Raw genomic sequence first — 15,388 nt, forward strand, 5'->3', positions numbered from 1 at the left:
TTAGGGGAACATATTAGACTTTATTTTTTAAATGTGTTATTTATTTATATTGAGCTTTTAGCCATTGAGAATGAGTACTATTAAATAATGGTAATTTAAATGTTCTAAATGACTCAATTATATCTGAAGTGTCTGGTAAAATGAAACATTTAAAATGTTTATGTAAATACTTACATAAGTGTGAGCAGTTACTAGAAATGTCATTGTTTCCTCCCTCCTCCAGATAATTGGAGTTCTGCTAGATCTCTGTATGCAAATAAAGAGTTAAAGAAGCCGTAGTTTCTTTAAATTTACGATTTAAGCACCTAATTTTTATCTTTGATTTTTATCCTGGCTTTTTTACTTTGGAGGGGTCACATATTTTCTAGGCTTAGTTCCTACCCACTTAAATTAAATACTTACATAAATGAGTATTTAGTTTTAAGTGGCCCACAATTTTCATATTGATGTTAAGGGAAAGCTAATCTAGGAATTTTAACAAGTTAAGAAGAAAAGCTTAGCAATTTTACTATGAGTTTAGAAAAAAATTTAACCATTTGCATATAAAGTACTTTCTTTAATCTTGAAAGTTAAGCTTTTAAAGTGTGGCTTCTCCAGACCTTTTATGTGCTTATTTGTAGGGTGAGGTTTAGGACCAAGAAAATCTTTCATTCTTTGAACAGGATTTAAAAGGTATAAGCAATAGGGTCCTTTTAAACATGGTTTAGGAAACTGCATTCAATATGTAAAGGTCTCTTCCAGTTCTGAAATTAACTCTTCTTTTATGCCATTGTAGCAGACGCTTCCTCAGGATCACTGTCAGAATAATATATAAGTTGTGAATGTTCTCCCTTGCTTTTGTGCTATGTGCTGTTTTCCTGGTTTTCTTTTTTTTTTTTTTTTAAGATTTATTTTTTATTTATTTCTCTCCCCTTCCCCCAGTGTCTTCTCTCTGTGTCCATTGCTTCGTGTTCTTCTGTGACTGCTTCTATCCTTATTAGTGGCACCGGGAATCTGTGTTTCTTCTTGTAGCATCATCTTGTGTCAGCTCTCAGTGTGTGCGGCACCATTCTTGGGTGGGCTGCACTTTCTTTCACGCTAGGCAGCTCTCCTTACGGGGCGCACTGCTTGCGCGTGGGGCTCCCCTATGTGGGGGACACCCTTGTGTGGCACTGTACTCCCTGTGCGCATCAGCGCTGTGCATGGGCCAGCTCCACATGGGTCAAGGAGGCCCGGGGTTTGAACTGCAGACCTCCCATAAGGTAGGCAGGCGCCCTATCCTTTGGACCAAGTCCTGGTTTCCTGGTTTTGCTTTTATATCTTGATCTGTCATTCACTTGGTCCCTTATTTAGATTTAATTCTAGAAATCGATTATATTTGAAGTTTTATTGTGATAAATTATGCTCATTTATGTGAGTTCAGTTTTCAGCATTCAGTATAAATATTCTTTCCAAATATATCATGAATTTGTAAAATATTTTATCCATCATTGAAAATATTTTAGATAATGTCTGATTCAAAAAAAATTGTTGATACTGATTTAATATGTTTTGTATTATGTATATTTAAAGATGCTTGAGAGCAAGTAAGTATTGAAACTTGTGTATAGTTAAATTTTTTTGTGATATTTAATAATGACTCAGGTTTTTTATATTTAATGCTTATATTTTTGCAACTCAATAATCAGATATGAGGGAGAACAAATTTAGCAGCATAGTTAAGATAGTTCTTTGACTTGAATATAGAGCAATTTTTAACTATTTCAAATAGGATAAATCCTAACCTTATTTCTTTAAAGCAAATGATGTTCTGATGATTAAAAATTAAGTCTGTTTTTGTAAGAATTTTCTTTTACTATCTAATGATAGGTATAGTAATTTACAGTTTGAAATTATATGAGTAACAAGTAGAAAGGGCAATTTAGTTTAAGTAGGTGGTAAACTGCATTGCCATAAAGTTTGAGAGAGACAATATATTAAGCAACTCTTGGAGCTGTCACAACAAAATTAAAAAACTAGTGTTTTTGCTCTCTTTAGAAGCAGAACCTGAAGCAGACAGCTATTAAATATCTAAATCACTTTCATTTCTTCTATATTAAGTGAGGTTTCAAGTGGACAATTGCAGCAGTAAATTTTTAAACCTGTTTAAAGAGTGATTGAAAATAAGAAAAAACGTCCTTTATGTTTACCTTCATTTTAACTTCTTTGGTGTTTATTTCTTTTTATAGAGTTAAGTTTCCTTCTAGTATTCTTTCTGTCTAAAAAACTTCCTTTAATATATCATATAGCCCAGGTCTGCTGGAAATTAATTCTCCCAGCTTTTTTTCTTTCTGAAGAAATACTATTTCACTTTTATTTCTAAAAGATAATTCTGCTGGAGGTAGAGTTCAAGATTTACAGGAGTTTTTATTTTCTTCCTTTTCACAATTTTAAAGATGTCACTTTGTTGTCTTGTTTGATAGTTCCTGATGAGAAGTTGGCTGTGATTTTTATCTTTGTACTTCTTTGTGAAATATCTTTTTTCCCCTCTGGCTGCCTTCACTATTTTCTCTATATCTTTGGTTTTTAGTCATTTGACTATAAAGTGTCTGTATGTGTGGCTTTTGTTTTGCTTAGTATATAACTTTTGTTGTTCTTTTGGGGCGCATTATTTTGCTTGGGGTTCTCCAAGAATGTTGGCTTTGGGGTTTATGTCTTTTATTATTTCTGGAGAATTTTCAGCTGTTATGTCTTCAAATATTTCTTCTTCTGCATTCTCTCTTTCTATTCCTTCTGGGACTCCAATTACTTATATGTTAAACTATTTGAATTTGTTCCATAGATGTTGGATGATCTTTTCTCCTACTCCATCTTCTTTTTTACCCATTCTTTTTTTCTTATATGTTTCAGTTTGAATAATTTTTATTGGGTTATCTTTAAGGTCACTGGTTCTTTCCTCAATTGTGAAATGTCTGTTGATGAGCCTATTAAAAGAATTCTCCATCTCTGATGCCATGTTTACAGTATTTCCATTTGACTCTATCTTGGAGTTTCTGTCTCTCTGATGAAATTCACCATCTTTTTATATGTTTGTAAAATGTCAATTTTTTTATACAAGAACCTTTGACATATTATAGTTATTATATAGTCCCTGTTTGGTTGTTCTAAAATCTGGGTCATCTCTAAGACTAGTTCTATTGATTGTTCTCCCCACCTCTAGTTCCCAAAGGCTTTATTGGTAAATATGCTTTAGGAAAGAATAATCAAACCTGTTGCTTCCAAGTCTGTGGAATGAGGAGTTGTGTTCAGGGACACATCAAGCAATGCCAAAGAGTAGGATATTCCTGCTTTGTCCACATCTTTTTCATATTATTCATAGACTCAGTCATGAGCATAAGACTTATCAGTCTACTCTTCAGGCTAAAATAATAAACTGATTTCTTTTTTGATTGCTTTATCTTTTGACAATGGGTTATTTTTCCTGTAGAGATTGAGATACATACATAGTGTTTATAGATGAGCTTTTTCCAGTAGTGTCTAAAGTTGATTTAATCTGTTAAAGAGTTGAGCTGAGTTTGAATTTTGTTGTTTCTGTGGTCACCACAGGCTTCAGGTTCCTGTAGAGGTTGCTGCTGTTGCCTTGTGCTTAGGGTAGGACTGGGTGCCCCACTGTATTTCTCAGTATTAGTGTTCCATCATCAATCCTTAATGGTCTCCACTAGAGAGACCCACAAAAGGGATCTGTCTCCATGCTCTTGTCTTCCCCCAATGGTAGACTGGTTTCGCTTCTTACTCGGTACTAGGTTCTTGGTAGGGGCAGAGAATTCTCTGCTGTTGTGGTCCAGTTTCAGTCTTTGGCATTCCCTGTGTACAACAGTCTTGGGGTTATGGCTTTGTTGGTGTTCCTGCATTTTTGAACCATGGCAGCCAGATTTACCCTTCTATTTGTGATTGGTCTTAGGAGTTTCCAATCCTTCCCTCGGTAATAACGGACTTCTGCTTCGAATAGGACCCTGGGTCCTAAATGGTGATCCGTGCCTCTCCCAAAGTTACAGATTTTTTTTCTTCCAGCCTTCCCCGAGCTGGACCTGCAATAAGTCTTTTCTTGGCCCTGAGGGTAACAGGATTCACAGCTCTCCCAGAAGCTTCCTTTAAGTAAGAGAAGGATACTAAGAAGCAGGCAAGGTTTCCTTTGTTGAAACCTCTTAATGATCTACACCACTGGTGATGGCTCTCTCCAGTCTTCTGCCCAGATTCCAAACTTTCTTGAGAGTGCCTAATGGAGAGAGGAGCTTGCAAGTGAGTCCTTCATCTCACCACACTCTGTATTTCTTGACTTTTGCCAAACTAGACCTCTTAAAATTTCATATTCTCTATCATACACAATTCCATAATTAGACATCATGTCTTAAAGCAGTGGTGTCTTAATCTTGATTGTCTATGAGAAACACCTGGGAAACCTTAAAAGACTTCTGATACCTAAGCCACATCCAAAACTAGTTATGTTAGAATTTTGGAGAATGGAACCAAGCCATCATTGTTTCTTTTAGGCTCTCCCAAGTGACTCTGACATGTTAGATGTTTGCAATAATTAACAAGCTGTACCTCAGTTTCCCCTGATATGCATGGGGAAAAAGGTAAACCTCCTCCCCTGTGTCTGAAGGCATGGCAGGCACTTTGCCACAGGTTAAACAAAGTAACCCCGTAGAGACAGGAGTGAAAGGAGAGGAGATCTTCACCATCTGCACATCAGATCTTTACGACCTCTACCTGCATATCAGAGGGAGACGGAAACCTTCATATTTACGTATCAGAGGAAATAAAGAAGCCCTTTAAAACCCTACAGATCAGAAGAAACATTTGCTCCTTCAGCATTCCAAGAGACCATAAACTCCCTAATCATTATCAGGAAAATTTTCTCATCTCTAAAGCTTCCTATTGGTCCCTGCACCTCACTCAGACCCTCAACCCCCTCCCACTGTCATTCCCCTGCCTAAGAATGTACTGTAAAATTCAAATCCCCCCTTTCTAGGAGTGGCTGAATTCTGTTCTTCAGACTCCCTCCATTGGGAAAGCTGCTCAATAAATTCTTTGCTTATGGTCAGTCTCCAAGTCCCCAGTAAGTGCTGTATTTTCTCCAACAATAGCCAAGGTTGAAAACCATTGGCTGAGAGTACCCGACTCCCTGTTCCCCAACCATGTCCCGTCTCTAATGCGTTTATCCTCTGATTAAGCACGTTTATTTATTATTAAATTTTAGATGTGACAAGGACTCTTCTTGAGATCCTTGCCGTTCCTCCCTCTTGTTTAGAATTATGTGACCTGGTAGCATCCAGTGCATACTTTAATTATAACACTCTGCACACTGTAATTACAGGCAAGTCTCTTTACCAGATCTGAAGGCTATCTCTTGTGCACTGGAATGGGAATCGTTAGTGAGAGGAACAAGAGATTCAGGCATTTTAATCCAATTGTATTATACGTGCATATAATGTGTTACAGTTTTAAGTAAGCACAGGTTTCATAGACCATCTCACATACTCAGTTGCCAGAAATCCAAGGATATCTTTTGTTCAACTAGCAATTTTTTTAAATACAAAAGTGATAGTGCTTATTTTTTAAAAAATATCAAGCATTACAAATGCATAAGCATGTCGAAGTACTTTCTTGCTGGTAATCCTGTTTCCTATAGGTAGTCACTGATACCTTCTGTAGTTTTTAAAACTCCTCTGTTTTTATACTAAGTAATTGTATGTGTTTTAAGTGAAAGTTTTTTTTTGGTAAAGTTTAACATGCCAGAAAATTATAGTGTTGTTAAATAGTACAAGATTTGTTATATATAGTCTTAACAGTTATTTTTCAAATATAATTATCTTTATGCATGTGCTCTGAAAAACCTAAGGGATTTGGTTATATTAATTAAATTTAACCTCCAAAATGTCCGTGCTTGGGACAATATGTGAAAGCAGTGTGGTCGTGATTTTCAACGGGCAGTGGAGCAACTCAGCCCCCATGGAAATAATATTGAAATCACATAGACTAGGAGGTAGCAAATATTTTCTGGATAGGGCCAGTAGTCAACATACGCAACATATAGTAAAAGCAGTAAGTATTTTTGGCTTGGTGGGCCACATGGGCCCTGTCACAACTACTCAGCTGTGCCATCGTGGTGGTGTAGAATGAATGTAGCCACAGACAATAACCATGAGTGTTCCAATAAAACTTTATTTACCGACACTGAAATTTAAATTTCATCTCATGTTCATGTGTCACAAAATATTGTTCTTTTGATTTTTTTGCCAGCGCTTGGTGTAGGGAACTTTTCAAATTGTAAATTCATTATCTCTCAGTAAGCCTTCTATATGGCACACATTCCCAACTTGAGAAGTCACTACTCCTAGAAACGAATGAAAGCAAATTCTATACCATAGATTTGCTTGAGGAAAAAACAAAAAAACAATAAACAAAGCTTGAGGTAACCTAACTTGAACACAGATTGTTTAAACATATATAAATATGGACCATTTCTAAGAAGGTATAAAATTATGACTAACTATAAAATATAGTCTTATACAAGTATAGTATTTTCAGCTTGAGGCCCAGAATTTGTATCTACTTGCTAATGACATTATTTGAAGGGTTAGATATTCTTGACGATTAAAAAATATATTTGTTGTTTGTTTAACGAAATAGGTTTCATTGTTTTTATGGCATAGGTTTTTAAATAAATACTTTTTATATAACTTTGGCATATAGTAGTGGTTGACATCTCTAGTACATGTCATGATCATTTGGGATATTTAATAAAAAATAGAATTGTGTTTTAGATGCTCCTCAGATTTAGATGTTCTGTAAGTAATTCTTATGAGCAGTGGGTTGAGAACCATTAATTGATGAATTAAAGAATTAAATGGAAAGCTTTTTTTAAAATTAGTTTATTCCCAGTTAAAATTTTTTAAAAAAATATTTCATTCTGGTTGTTAAAAACAGTAAAAAATGCATAAAATAATATCATCTTTAATCTTAAAACCAGAAGATAGCCATTGTTAAGTCTTCTTAATCTATAAATTTTCAATTCACATACATACATTTTTTAAACAAATAGAATTGTACAATATGTACAATTCTTTGACTTTTTTCCCATGTAATATTTCTTAGACATCTAGAGAAATTGATTTCTTGTAAATAATTTTGGTCAAGGATTAAGGACAAAAACACTGATACAATTTTTGAATGACTTGGTTACCTGGGCTGTTATGGAAATTGACTCCTATTCCCCATAAAGACATATTCAAGTCCTAACCCCTGGTACTATAAGTGTGGACTCATTTGTAAATGGGATCTTTGGTGATCCTATTAAAATAAGACCAAACTTAATCAGATAGGATTTAATCCAGTATGACTGGCAGTCTTAGATGCTGAGGAAATTGGGCACAGTAGGAGGAGGAGACAGAAGGAGATAGAGTGACCTGCAACAGAGGCAGAGATTGAGGTACGAATTGCTGGCAAGCTGCCACCAGACTTTGGAGAAAGCATTTCTAACCTCCCAAACTAGGAGACAGTAATTTCTATTGTTTAAGCCAGCCAGTCTCTGGCATTTGTTATAGCAGCCCTGGTGAATTAAGACAAGGGTCAGTGAAAGATAAAGATGGGAAACAGGGCTATATCTAGCATTGTTTGGATGCTGGAACAAATTACATGTCTCCTGCTTTTTACCCCACCAAAGAGTAAACAAACATAACTGCATCTGTCCAGGGAAAATTAGTTTTAGATAGAGATTTGGGGCAGCCTTGAGTGGGGAAAAATAATGAAAGGGCTCTATGAGATGTGCCAAGAAAGAGGAGATAGTCCCCTTCTAGTGAATTAAAATGATTGTATGCATGGGGAGCTTCAAAGTTTCTGTTGTTTCGTGTATTGTATTCTAATTTTTTTTTTTTTTAATTTTGTATTTCATTTAGTATAGCAAAGTCTCTCTCTCGGTTCCTTCCTTCATTATTGCTTCCGTATGGATTAGGTGGGGTGTGGGTGGGAAGAGAAAACCATGGGCCTCTAGGGTGTTCACTTTAGTTGTGCCACCTAGACAGTTTCAGAATACCTGTGAGATCGCACTTCTGTCCTTAATGGCCTGTTTTTCCTCTAGGACTCTTGGGCATCTGCTTTTCCTCTGCTTTTACAGCCTATACTTTTCTTTACCTTCATCGAGTAGGTTTACTGTATTTGCCAATAGTGAGTGGTACCCCCCGCCCCCCACACACACACCTTATCCAGAGTGAATCAAGCTCTTTAAAGGTCCTGTTCAGTGACAAGGTTATATTGATCTGTCAGGTAACTCAGAATAATAGTAATACCATGAAATCGAAAGTAATTATAAATATTCTGTGCAGGGTTCAATTTTTTTCCATGAAAAATAATATGATTTTTGAAAGAAAGAAACAAAAAACTATGAGTTTTCAGTGGTTTGTTCATGCTCAGTCTTTTTAAGGGATAATTCAGTACGGTTATTGTCCCTTTAAACAGAAATGTAGACTGGTCATCAGAGAACAATATGAGATTCTATTTTAGTTGGATTACTCTTTGATATCCTGGGGCTTTATAAAAACATTAAACTTAAAACTCACTTTTCCATATTATTAGACATTTAATACTGAGTTCAAGAACTGTATATTGAGTAGGTGAGCAACACTACTTTTTAATGTCAGATAATCCCTTGGTCATGGTGTTACGTATAGTCAGGAAATTATTCACTCTACTTGTATTACAAGGGCAACAAAGAAATGTGCTTTTGAGGGATAGATCTGAGAAGCTTTCAGAAGTGGGATTGGGATAAAAGCGAAATTGCTGACTTCTCTTAATTGAAGAATTTGTGTCTCTTGCAGAGCCTTTCCTTGTCTCAGAATGAGAGTCAAAACCACCCTCTTGATTGAAAATAGCACCCCTGATATTATTACCCTCTTATAATCTCACTTTCTTAGGGTTACTTTGGAAAATTTTGTGTTTTAAAATACAAATATCCTCTGAGCAAGTTACGCTTTTTTAAATCTTTAATGCATTTACTATAAATTGAAGCCATTTGTTTGGGAGTGACACTATGAAAGCACTATTTCCCTGGAAGCTAGAAGAGAAAAACCTGCAAAAGGCGGGCATTGTCCATTGTTTTCTTAATCACCAGCACCTATCTCATATACCATTGAAAAGCATGCATGAAACTTTAAGACATACTGTAAAATATATCAGATCTCTCTTCCTTGAAAGATGTCAAATTTTCTAAATCCTTAAGAATTTGGCAGGGTGAAGATGTTTATTTTTTAATAATCAATTTTCTATAGTTTCTTCCTTCCCTTTTTGTTAATTGACCTTTTCATTCTGAGATAATTGTCAATTCATATGTAGTTAAAAGAAATGATGCAGAGCTGTCCTGTGTGTACCCTTTACCCAGTTTACCCCAGCGTTAACATCTTGCAAAACTTAAATATCACAACCAGGATATTTACAAAGATGCATTCCACCAACCTTATTTGCATTTTAGTAGTACTACTTGCTCTCATTTTTACGTGTGTGTGTTTACGGATTTAATTCTGCGTGATTCTATCACTTTTTTATGTATCCACCACACTCAAAATACAAAACAGTTCCAACATCTCAAAGACCCTTATGTTGCCTTTTCATAATCACACCTTCCTTTTGTTTGTTTTGTTTTTACGTTCTTTTATACTTGGTAGAGAGTGAATACTTAGCACAAATAGCAGATAAGATATTTAGCATTTATAGAATATTTGTATACCAAGGATGATCTTGAAGGTGAGAGCTAAACATTTTGGAGTCAACTTTGCCAGCTATAAGTTACAGAAACCTTCCCTGAACTGGTTTTAATAAGATATAAGATTTTATTACAAGGAAATCAGGATGCTGCATTGGATCCAAGGATAGATAATGTGGTAAGAAATCACTGGATTCAGGAATCCGGTTGTCTCTTGTCTTTTTCTGCTGGATCTAATTTTCTTTCTTCTTATATCATGGCTTTTATCATGTAATGATAAAATGGCTACTCACAAATCTTCAGTCCTTTAGCTTCAGCTACCAAAGGGCTAAGGAGGCTGAGTTAGTCCCAACTAACAGTTCCCAGGGGACCCCTGTTGTACCTCACCCAGGTATGGTCAGAAAGATGGAGTCAATGCAAGCATATAGCAACATCTTTGGGAACTATGTGGATTGGTTGTGAGGCAGTGGGCATCCAGAAGGAAAGGGAAGGAATGTTAGACAAAATGAAAGATGTTCTTTTCCAACTACCTATAAAATTTCAGTTAAACAGTGAGAGTCCTTTGAAGAAGAATAATGGATTCTTGGGAGAATAATAATGGAGCTTGAAGGGTTCCAGGTAAAACTTTAAAATGACCAGAGACAGTGAATTAAAAATAAACAAAATTGGGAAGCAGACTTGGCCCAATGGATGGGGTGCCCACCTGCCACATGGGAGGTCCGCGGTTCAAGCTCCAGTCCTCCTTGACCCGTGTGGAGCTGGCAGAGTTGTGCTGATGTGCACAAGGAGTGCCGTGCCACACAGGGGTGTCGTCGTGTTCCCGCCCCCCCCCCGCCACTGTGGGCGAGCCCCACGTGCGGGGAGTGTGCCCTGTGGGTAGAGCCACCCAGCGTGAAAGAGAGTGCAGCCTGCTCAGGAGTGGCGCCGTACACATGGAGAGCTGACACAAGATGATGCAACAAAAAGAAACACAGATTCCTGGTGCCCGCTGATAAGGATAGTAGCCGTCACAGAAGAACACACAGCGAATGGACACAGAGAGCAGACAGCTGGGGCCAGGGGGCGGGGGAGAGGGGAGAGGGGAAAAAAGTCTTGAAATTCTCACTGATTCTTTAGTCTATAAATTTGAGGGCCAACAAGAGAATTGCCTGAAATTATTAAAATCATAAAAGGTAAAGCATTGACTAATTTATGTGATGATTTGAATCAAGGAATGGTTGTTTTGTTTTATTTTTTAAAATGTCCTAACACTGGTATTTATTGTAGAAAAATTACACCTCAAACAGCAAGTAATTTATTGATTAATAAATTAACATATAATTTATTTTTCCAAGATGTTTGCAAATATGTCAGGGCATTATTAGACAAATTGTTGGCTGATAGCTATATTATGGAGACGTTTAGGAGACACTAATGTTAAAAGAATAACTTTCCATGCAGTTTAGGATCTCACAGCATTATTGAGCAATTCATGCATAGGGAATAGGGCAGCATCCCATTCAGAAAGTCGAAGGAAGTGCTACTGAAGGAGTGGAAAAGGGAAGCTCAAATAGGGTGAGCATGGAAGCAAGCAAAGAAATTTCTGATTCCCTGACACTGAGCTTTCATTTTACATGTGTGTGTGGGGGGGTGTCTTACAAAGCGGGATGCACATATGCATTGATTAGTATTGCATGCTTGTCCATTCTGATAAGCCCTCTCTTGTGAACTGAAACTGGTTTGCCAATAGGTGTTGCTTATCTGCAGCACTGAAGGGTGCTCCATTTTCTGAAAAAGGCCCTGCAGGTCAATCGTTCTTGTCTTTTGGAAAATCCTTTCTCGGAAAGGGGATCCCTCCCTTCAGTGCCCCGGTGCAGGTGGCTGTTTTATTTTACTTAACACCAAAGTCCAGCCTTAAATTAACCTCTGAAGTCATGAAGGGAATTATTTCCCCATCAAGCATTGTTTGATTAATTGTTAAAATTAATTTTGTCAGGTACTGTGCTAGGCAATTTTCTGTCCATGATCTCATTTAATCTTTCTCCAACTTTGGGGGCTCACTGTTTATTCAACTGAATTTTCTAAGATGTTTTTCAACTGAATTATTAACACTTTCCTTTTCCTTTCAGAGATGTGGTACTGGATCTTTCTCTGGGCTCTCTTCTCCTCTCTGTTTGTCCATGGTGCTGCAGGAGTGTTGATGTTTGTGATGCTGCAGAGGCATAGACAGGGAAGAGTAATTTCTGTCATTGCAGTCAGCATCGGATTTCTGGCTTCTGTAACTGGAGCAATGATTACTAGTAAGTGGATTTTGTTTTCCTTAAGGATATAATTTTAAGTACACTTACGATTGCAGTAACTTTATTCTTATTGTAAATGTAACGTTAGTGTAATCTCATGTAGATTATTGTTCACGGTACACACTTCACCTAGAAAGTAAAGATTAGTTCATTTCTTCATTGAACAGTTATTTTTTTGTACTTCTACTATAGAAAGACATTGTGCAGTGCTTTGTGAGAAATAGAAAAATTTGGCAAAATATTTCAGTAGGCAAATATGTCTTACAGTGATTATAGTTTCTGCTTTAAAGGTGCTCACTATCTAGTAAATGAGAAGGGTAGGCAAAATGTCACAGTGATAGTTGTCATAAAAAAGTGAAAATAATAGCCCTTGATGTCATTTGCACTTCCGTTTTATTCACGTATCAGTATGATACAAAATATCCTCTTGCCTGCTAGAAATGAACCAGTTTAGAATGTTCTCTAGCTAATTGTGACTTTTCTACAGTGCTGCTTCATGTGCATTTTTATACAAGTCCCTCAGGTTCATTCTCTTTGGTCTTTTCTTCTTGACACTTTACTTAGGTACCAACTCCAGCTTTAGATTTTGAGGGTTGGGTCTGATTGTTTCTACTGCTGTTAGTTGAACCAGAACTTAGATGCATCCTGTTGAGATTGGAGGGTGCCACGGCGGCTTCCTTAATATGGTTTTGCCATCTTCATGTTGCTGCTGATTCGGTCACTGCCAATGGATTATAGAGACTTCTGTTGCTCTTCATTTATGGCAAGCGTTCTTAATAAGGGGTCCATCCATGAGCTTGAATTGAAATTCAAAAACACATTCTTGTGGGGATGTGTTGGTGCCGGTGTGATATATTTATTACATAATACACAGTATAGTGTGAATTGGTAAGGGGTTCCATGGTTTTCACCTGCCTGGCAGAGGGGTCTGTGGAACAGAAGAGGTTAAGAACCCCTGATTTATGGTCTATTTCTATATGTCTGTGGCAGCTCACTCCTATTACTGGATCTGTTTTGGGACTTGCCAAGAGGGACTAACACTTTCCACTTGATTTTTAGCCTCGAAAAGGAAGTCCTTTTCCTCTACAGTTCACAGACCTCCCTCCTTTTCTGTCACAGGATTAGCCTTTCCCCAGAATGATTATAACCTTACCTGGGGGAGCTGAATAGCTCAAGTGGGTAAGCACCTGCTTCCCATGTATGAGGTCCTGGATCCAATCTCCGGTACCTCCTAAAAAAAAACAGGAAAAAACCTACTCTCATTAGGTTGATGTAAGATGTTTTGTTAGTGAAACACTCTGGGTTCGGGGCTTCTAGGTTCTTGGTTTATTTATGTCACATAAAAGAATTTAAGGACACGCCATAGGGTAGGCAAGGGAGTAAGGAGTTTATTAAGAAACAAGAAAAGAAAACAGTACCCAATTCAAGACATGGATTGTGGACTGTGCAGCAGGGTGAGATGTGAGTGTGGGGCGCCAGGATAGACCTTTTTAAGACCTTTTCTCCTCCCCCTTATAATGTAGGGGAGGGGCCCCAGCTGTGTGCTGTTCTGATTGGTTGCCTTACCATCTGTGCCTTTTAGCTCTCAGGGGCCCAGTGAGGAGTCCTGTTCAGAGTTATCTGGGGCTTCTTTTTGATCTCAGAAAGAGTTCTAAATGGGACCACATGGCCATAGTCTTGTGGGGTCTTTCTGGCTTTGTTCTTTAGTAGCAGCCTTCCCGTCAGGAGGTTTCCAGGCAGGGTCTCGCGACCATGTTCTGCCAGGCACCAGCTGCCTTCCCTCTTTCACTAACCCGCCTCAACATGGCAAAGGAAGAAAAATCCTAATTAGTTGTTACTCACTGTGGTGGCATACAAAGAGACATGAAGGAGACTGCAGTGTTTTTGATGTGGGCCATGTTGTAATTGTGGAACTATGAACAAAGAAGGAAAGAAGGAAGGAAGAGCTTGCGCAAGAGTTATAAGTAATGTGTGTATGTACTGGCAAAATTATTATAAATCTTTACAGAGAACATGAGAAATACAATTCTATTTTCGTTTATCTCCTGTGTGTGTGTGTGTGTGTATATATAACGCACTGCAGGTCAGTCAAGAATAAAATAAGCCAGTGAGTTTAGAAACTGCCATGTTTTATCTTAAAAATCCTTAAAAGTGTTAAGTCTGACACAATTCCAAGTATGTTTTCTTAATGCAAGTTGTGAGTGCTTTAGTATTCATAGCTGTACATTCAATTCAGCAAATGGTTATAGACTATCTCTCTTCTATGTGATATTGACTGAATATAGATACAGAGCAATTTTGTTTCCAGAACAGAATAATTTTTAATTTTAGTTAGTATGATAGTTAATACCACAGTTGTGAGAAAGTGAGAGAAAAAATTATGGTTACTATTCTTTAGAAACTTCAAAAATTCATTGACATGAGAGCTATTTTCTTTGAAAAGAAAATATTTTCTTGGTCTCTTTTTCACCTGATCTCTTATATATATATCCTTGTCCAATATCCTGAACATAATTATCAACCAATTTAGCACCTCTCTTATGGACTCTGTCCAAAAAACTAATTTTTAAAAAATTAACTTTATTTTAGAATAGTTACAGATTTACAGAAAAATTATGAAGATAATGTAGAGTTTCCAAATGCCCCTCACTCATTAACATTAACATTTTACATTAGTATGGAATGTTTATCACAATTAATGAATCAATATTGATATATTAACTAACATCCATACTTTATTCATATTTCCTTCTTTTTTACCTAATGTCCATTTTCTGTTCCAAGATCCCATCTAGGATATCATGGCACATTTGGTCATCATGCTTCCTTATACTCCTCTTGGTGTGAACATATCTGCAAATTTTTAAAATGTGTTTTTCTCCCACTGTGTGTTATATATGTAAAATTTTAAAACATTACACAAAAACTTAAAATGAAAAATAGCACCTTCTTGTTTTATTCCTTCCAACAACCTAACCCTGCTCACTAGAGGCAACCACTGTAAATACTTCTCAGTATTTCTTTTGATAGTTGTCTGTATATTTCTAAATGGTATGCTTGTACTAATGTTTTTTAGTATATCAATTTTAGACATTATATATGTGATGTTAATGATTACTTTTAAACCACACACCTTTTTCCTCCCTCCAGCTTTCCTAATATAGGTCACATATGTTTTAGTTAAATCAAATGTCATTACATACATGACTATAAATATGTAAATATTCATTACAGGGATAAGTAGTAAAATTGTTTTCTTATTTGTACAACTTTCTTTTTCCTGTGGGGTAACCTATTACCTTCTTATTTCCTCTTTATAAAATAGGCATTTAGGGTCCTAAATTTTCCTGAGTTCTCCTTTATTTCATAATACAAGGTTTAGTATGTATTTTTG

General features: G+C 36.7%; 1 protein-coding gene across 1 annotated transcript in view; it reads left to right on the plus strand.

Moving 5' to 3' along the window:
* The window catches only part of TMEM170B (transmembrane protein 170B), a 44,869-nt gene that overhangs the window by 12,560 nt on the left and 16,921 nt on the right, over nucleotides 1-15,388 (plus strand). The window contains exon 2 of the mRNA XM_004454281.5: nucleotides 11,824-11,994. Within this exon, the coding sequence (XP_004454338.2) occupies nucleotides 11,824-11,994 (171 nt within the window). The remainder of the gene's footprint in view (nucleotides 1-11,823; nucleotides 11,995-15,388) is intronic.

This window comes from Dasypus novemcinctus, chromosome 22 (assembly GCF_030445035.2).
Source record: "Dasypus novemcinctus isolate mDasNov1 chromosome 22, mDasNov1.1.hap2, whole genome shotgun sequence".
Lineage (NCBI taxonomy): Eukaryota > Metazoa > Chordata > Mammalia > Cingulata > Dasypodidae > Dasypus > Dasypus novemcinctus.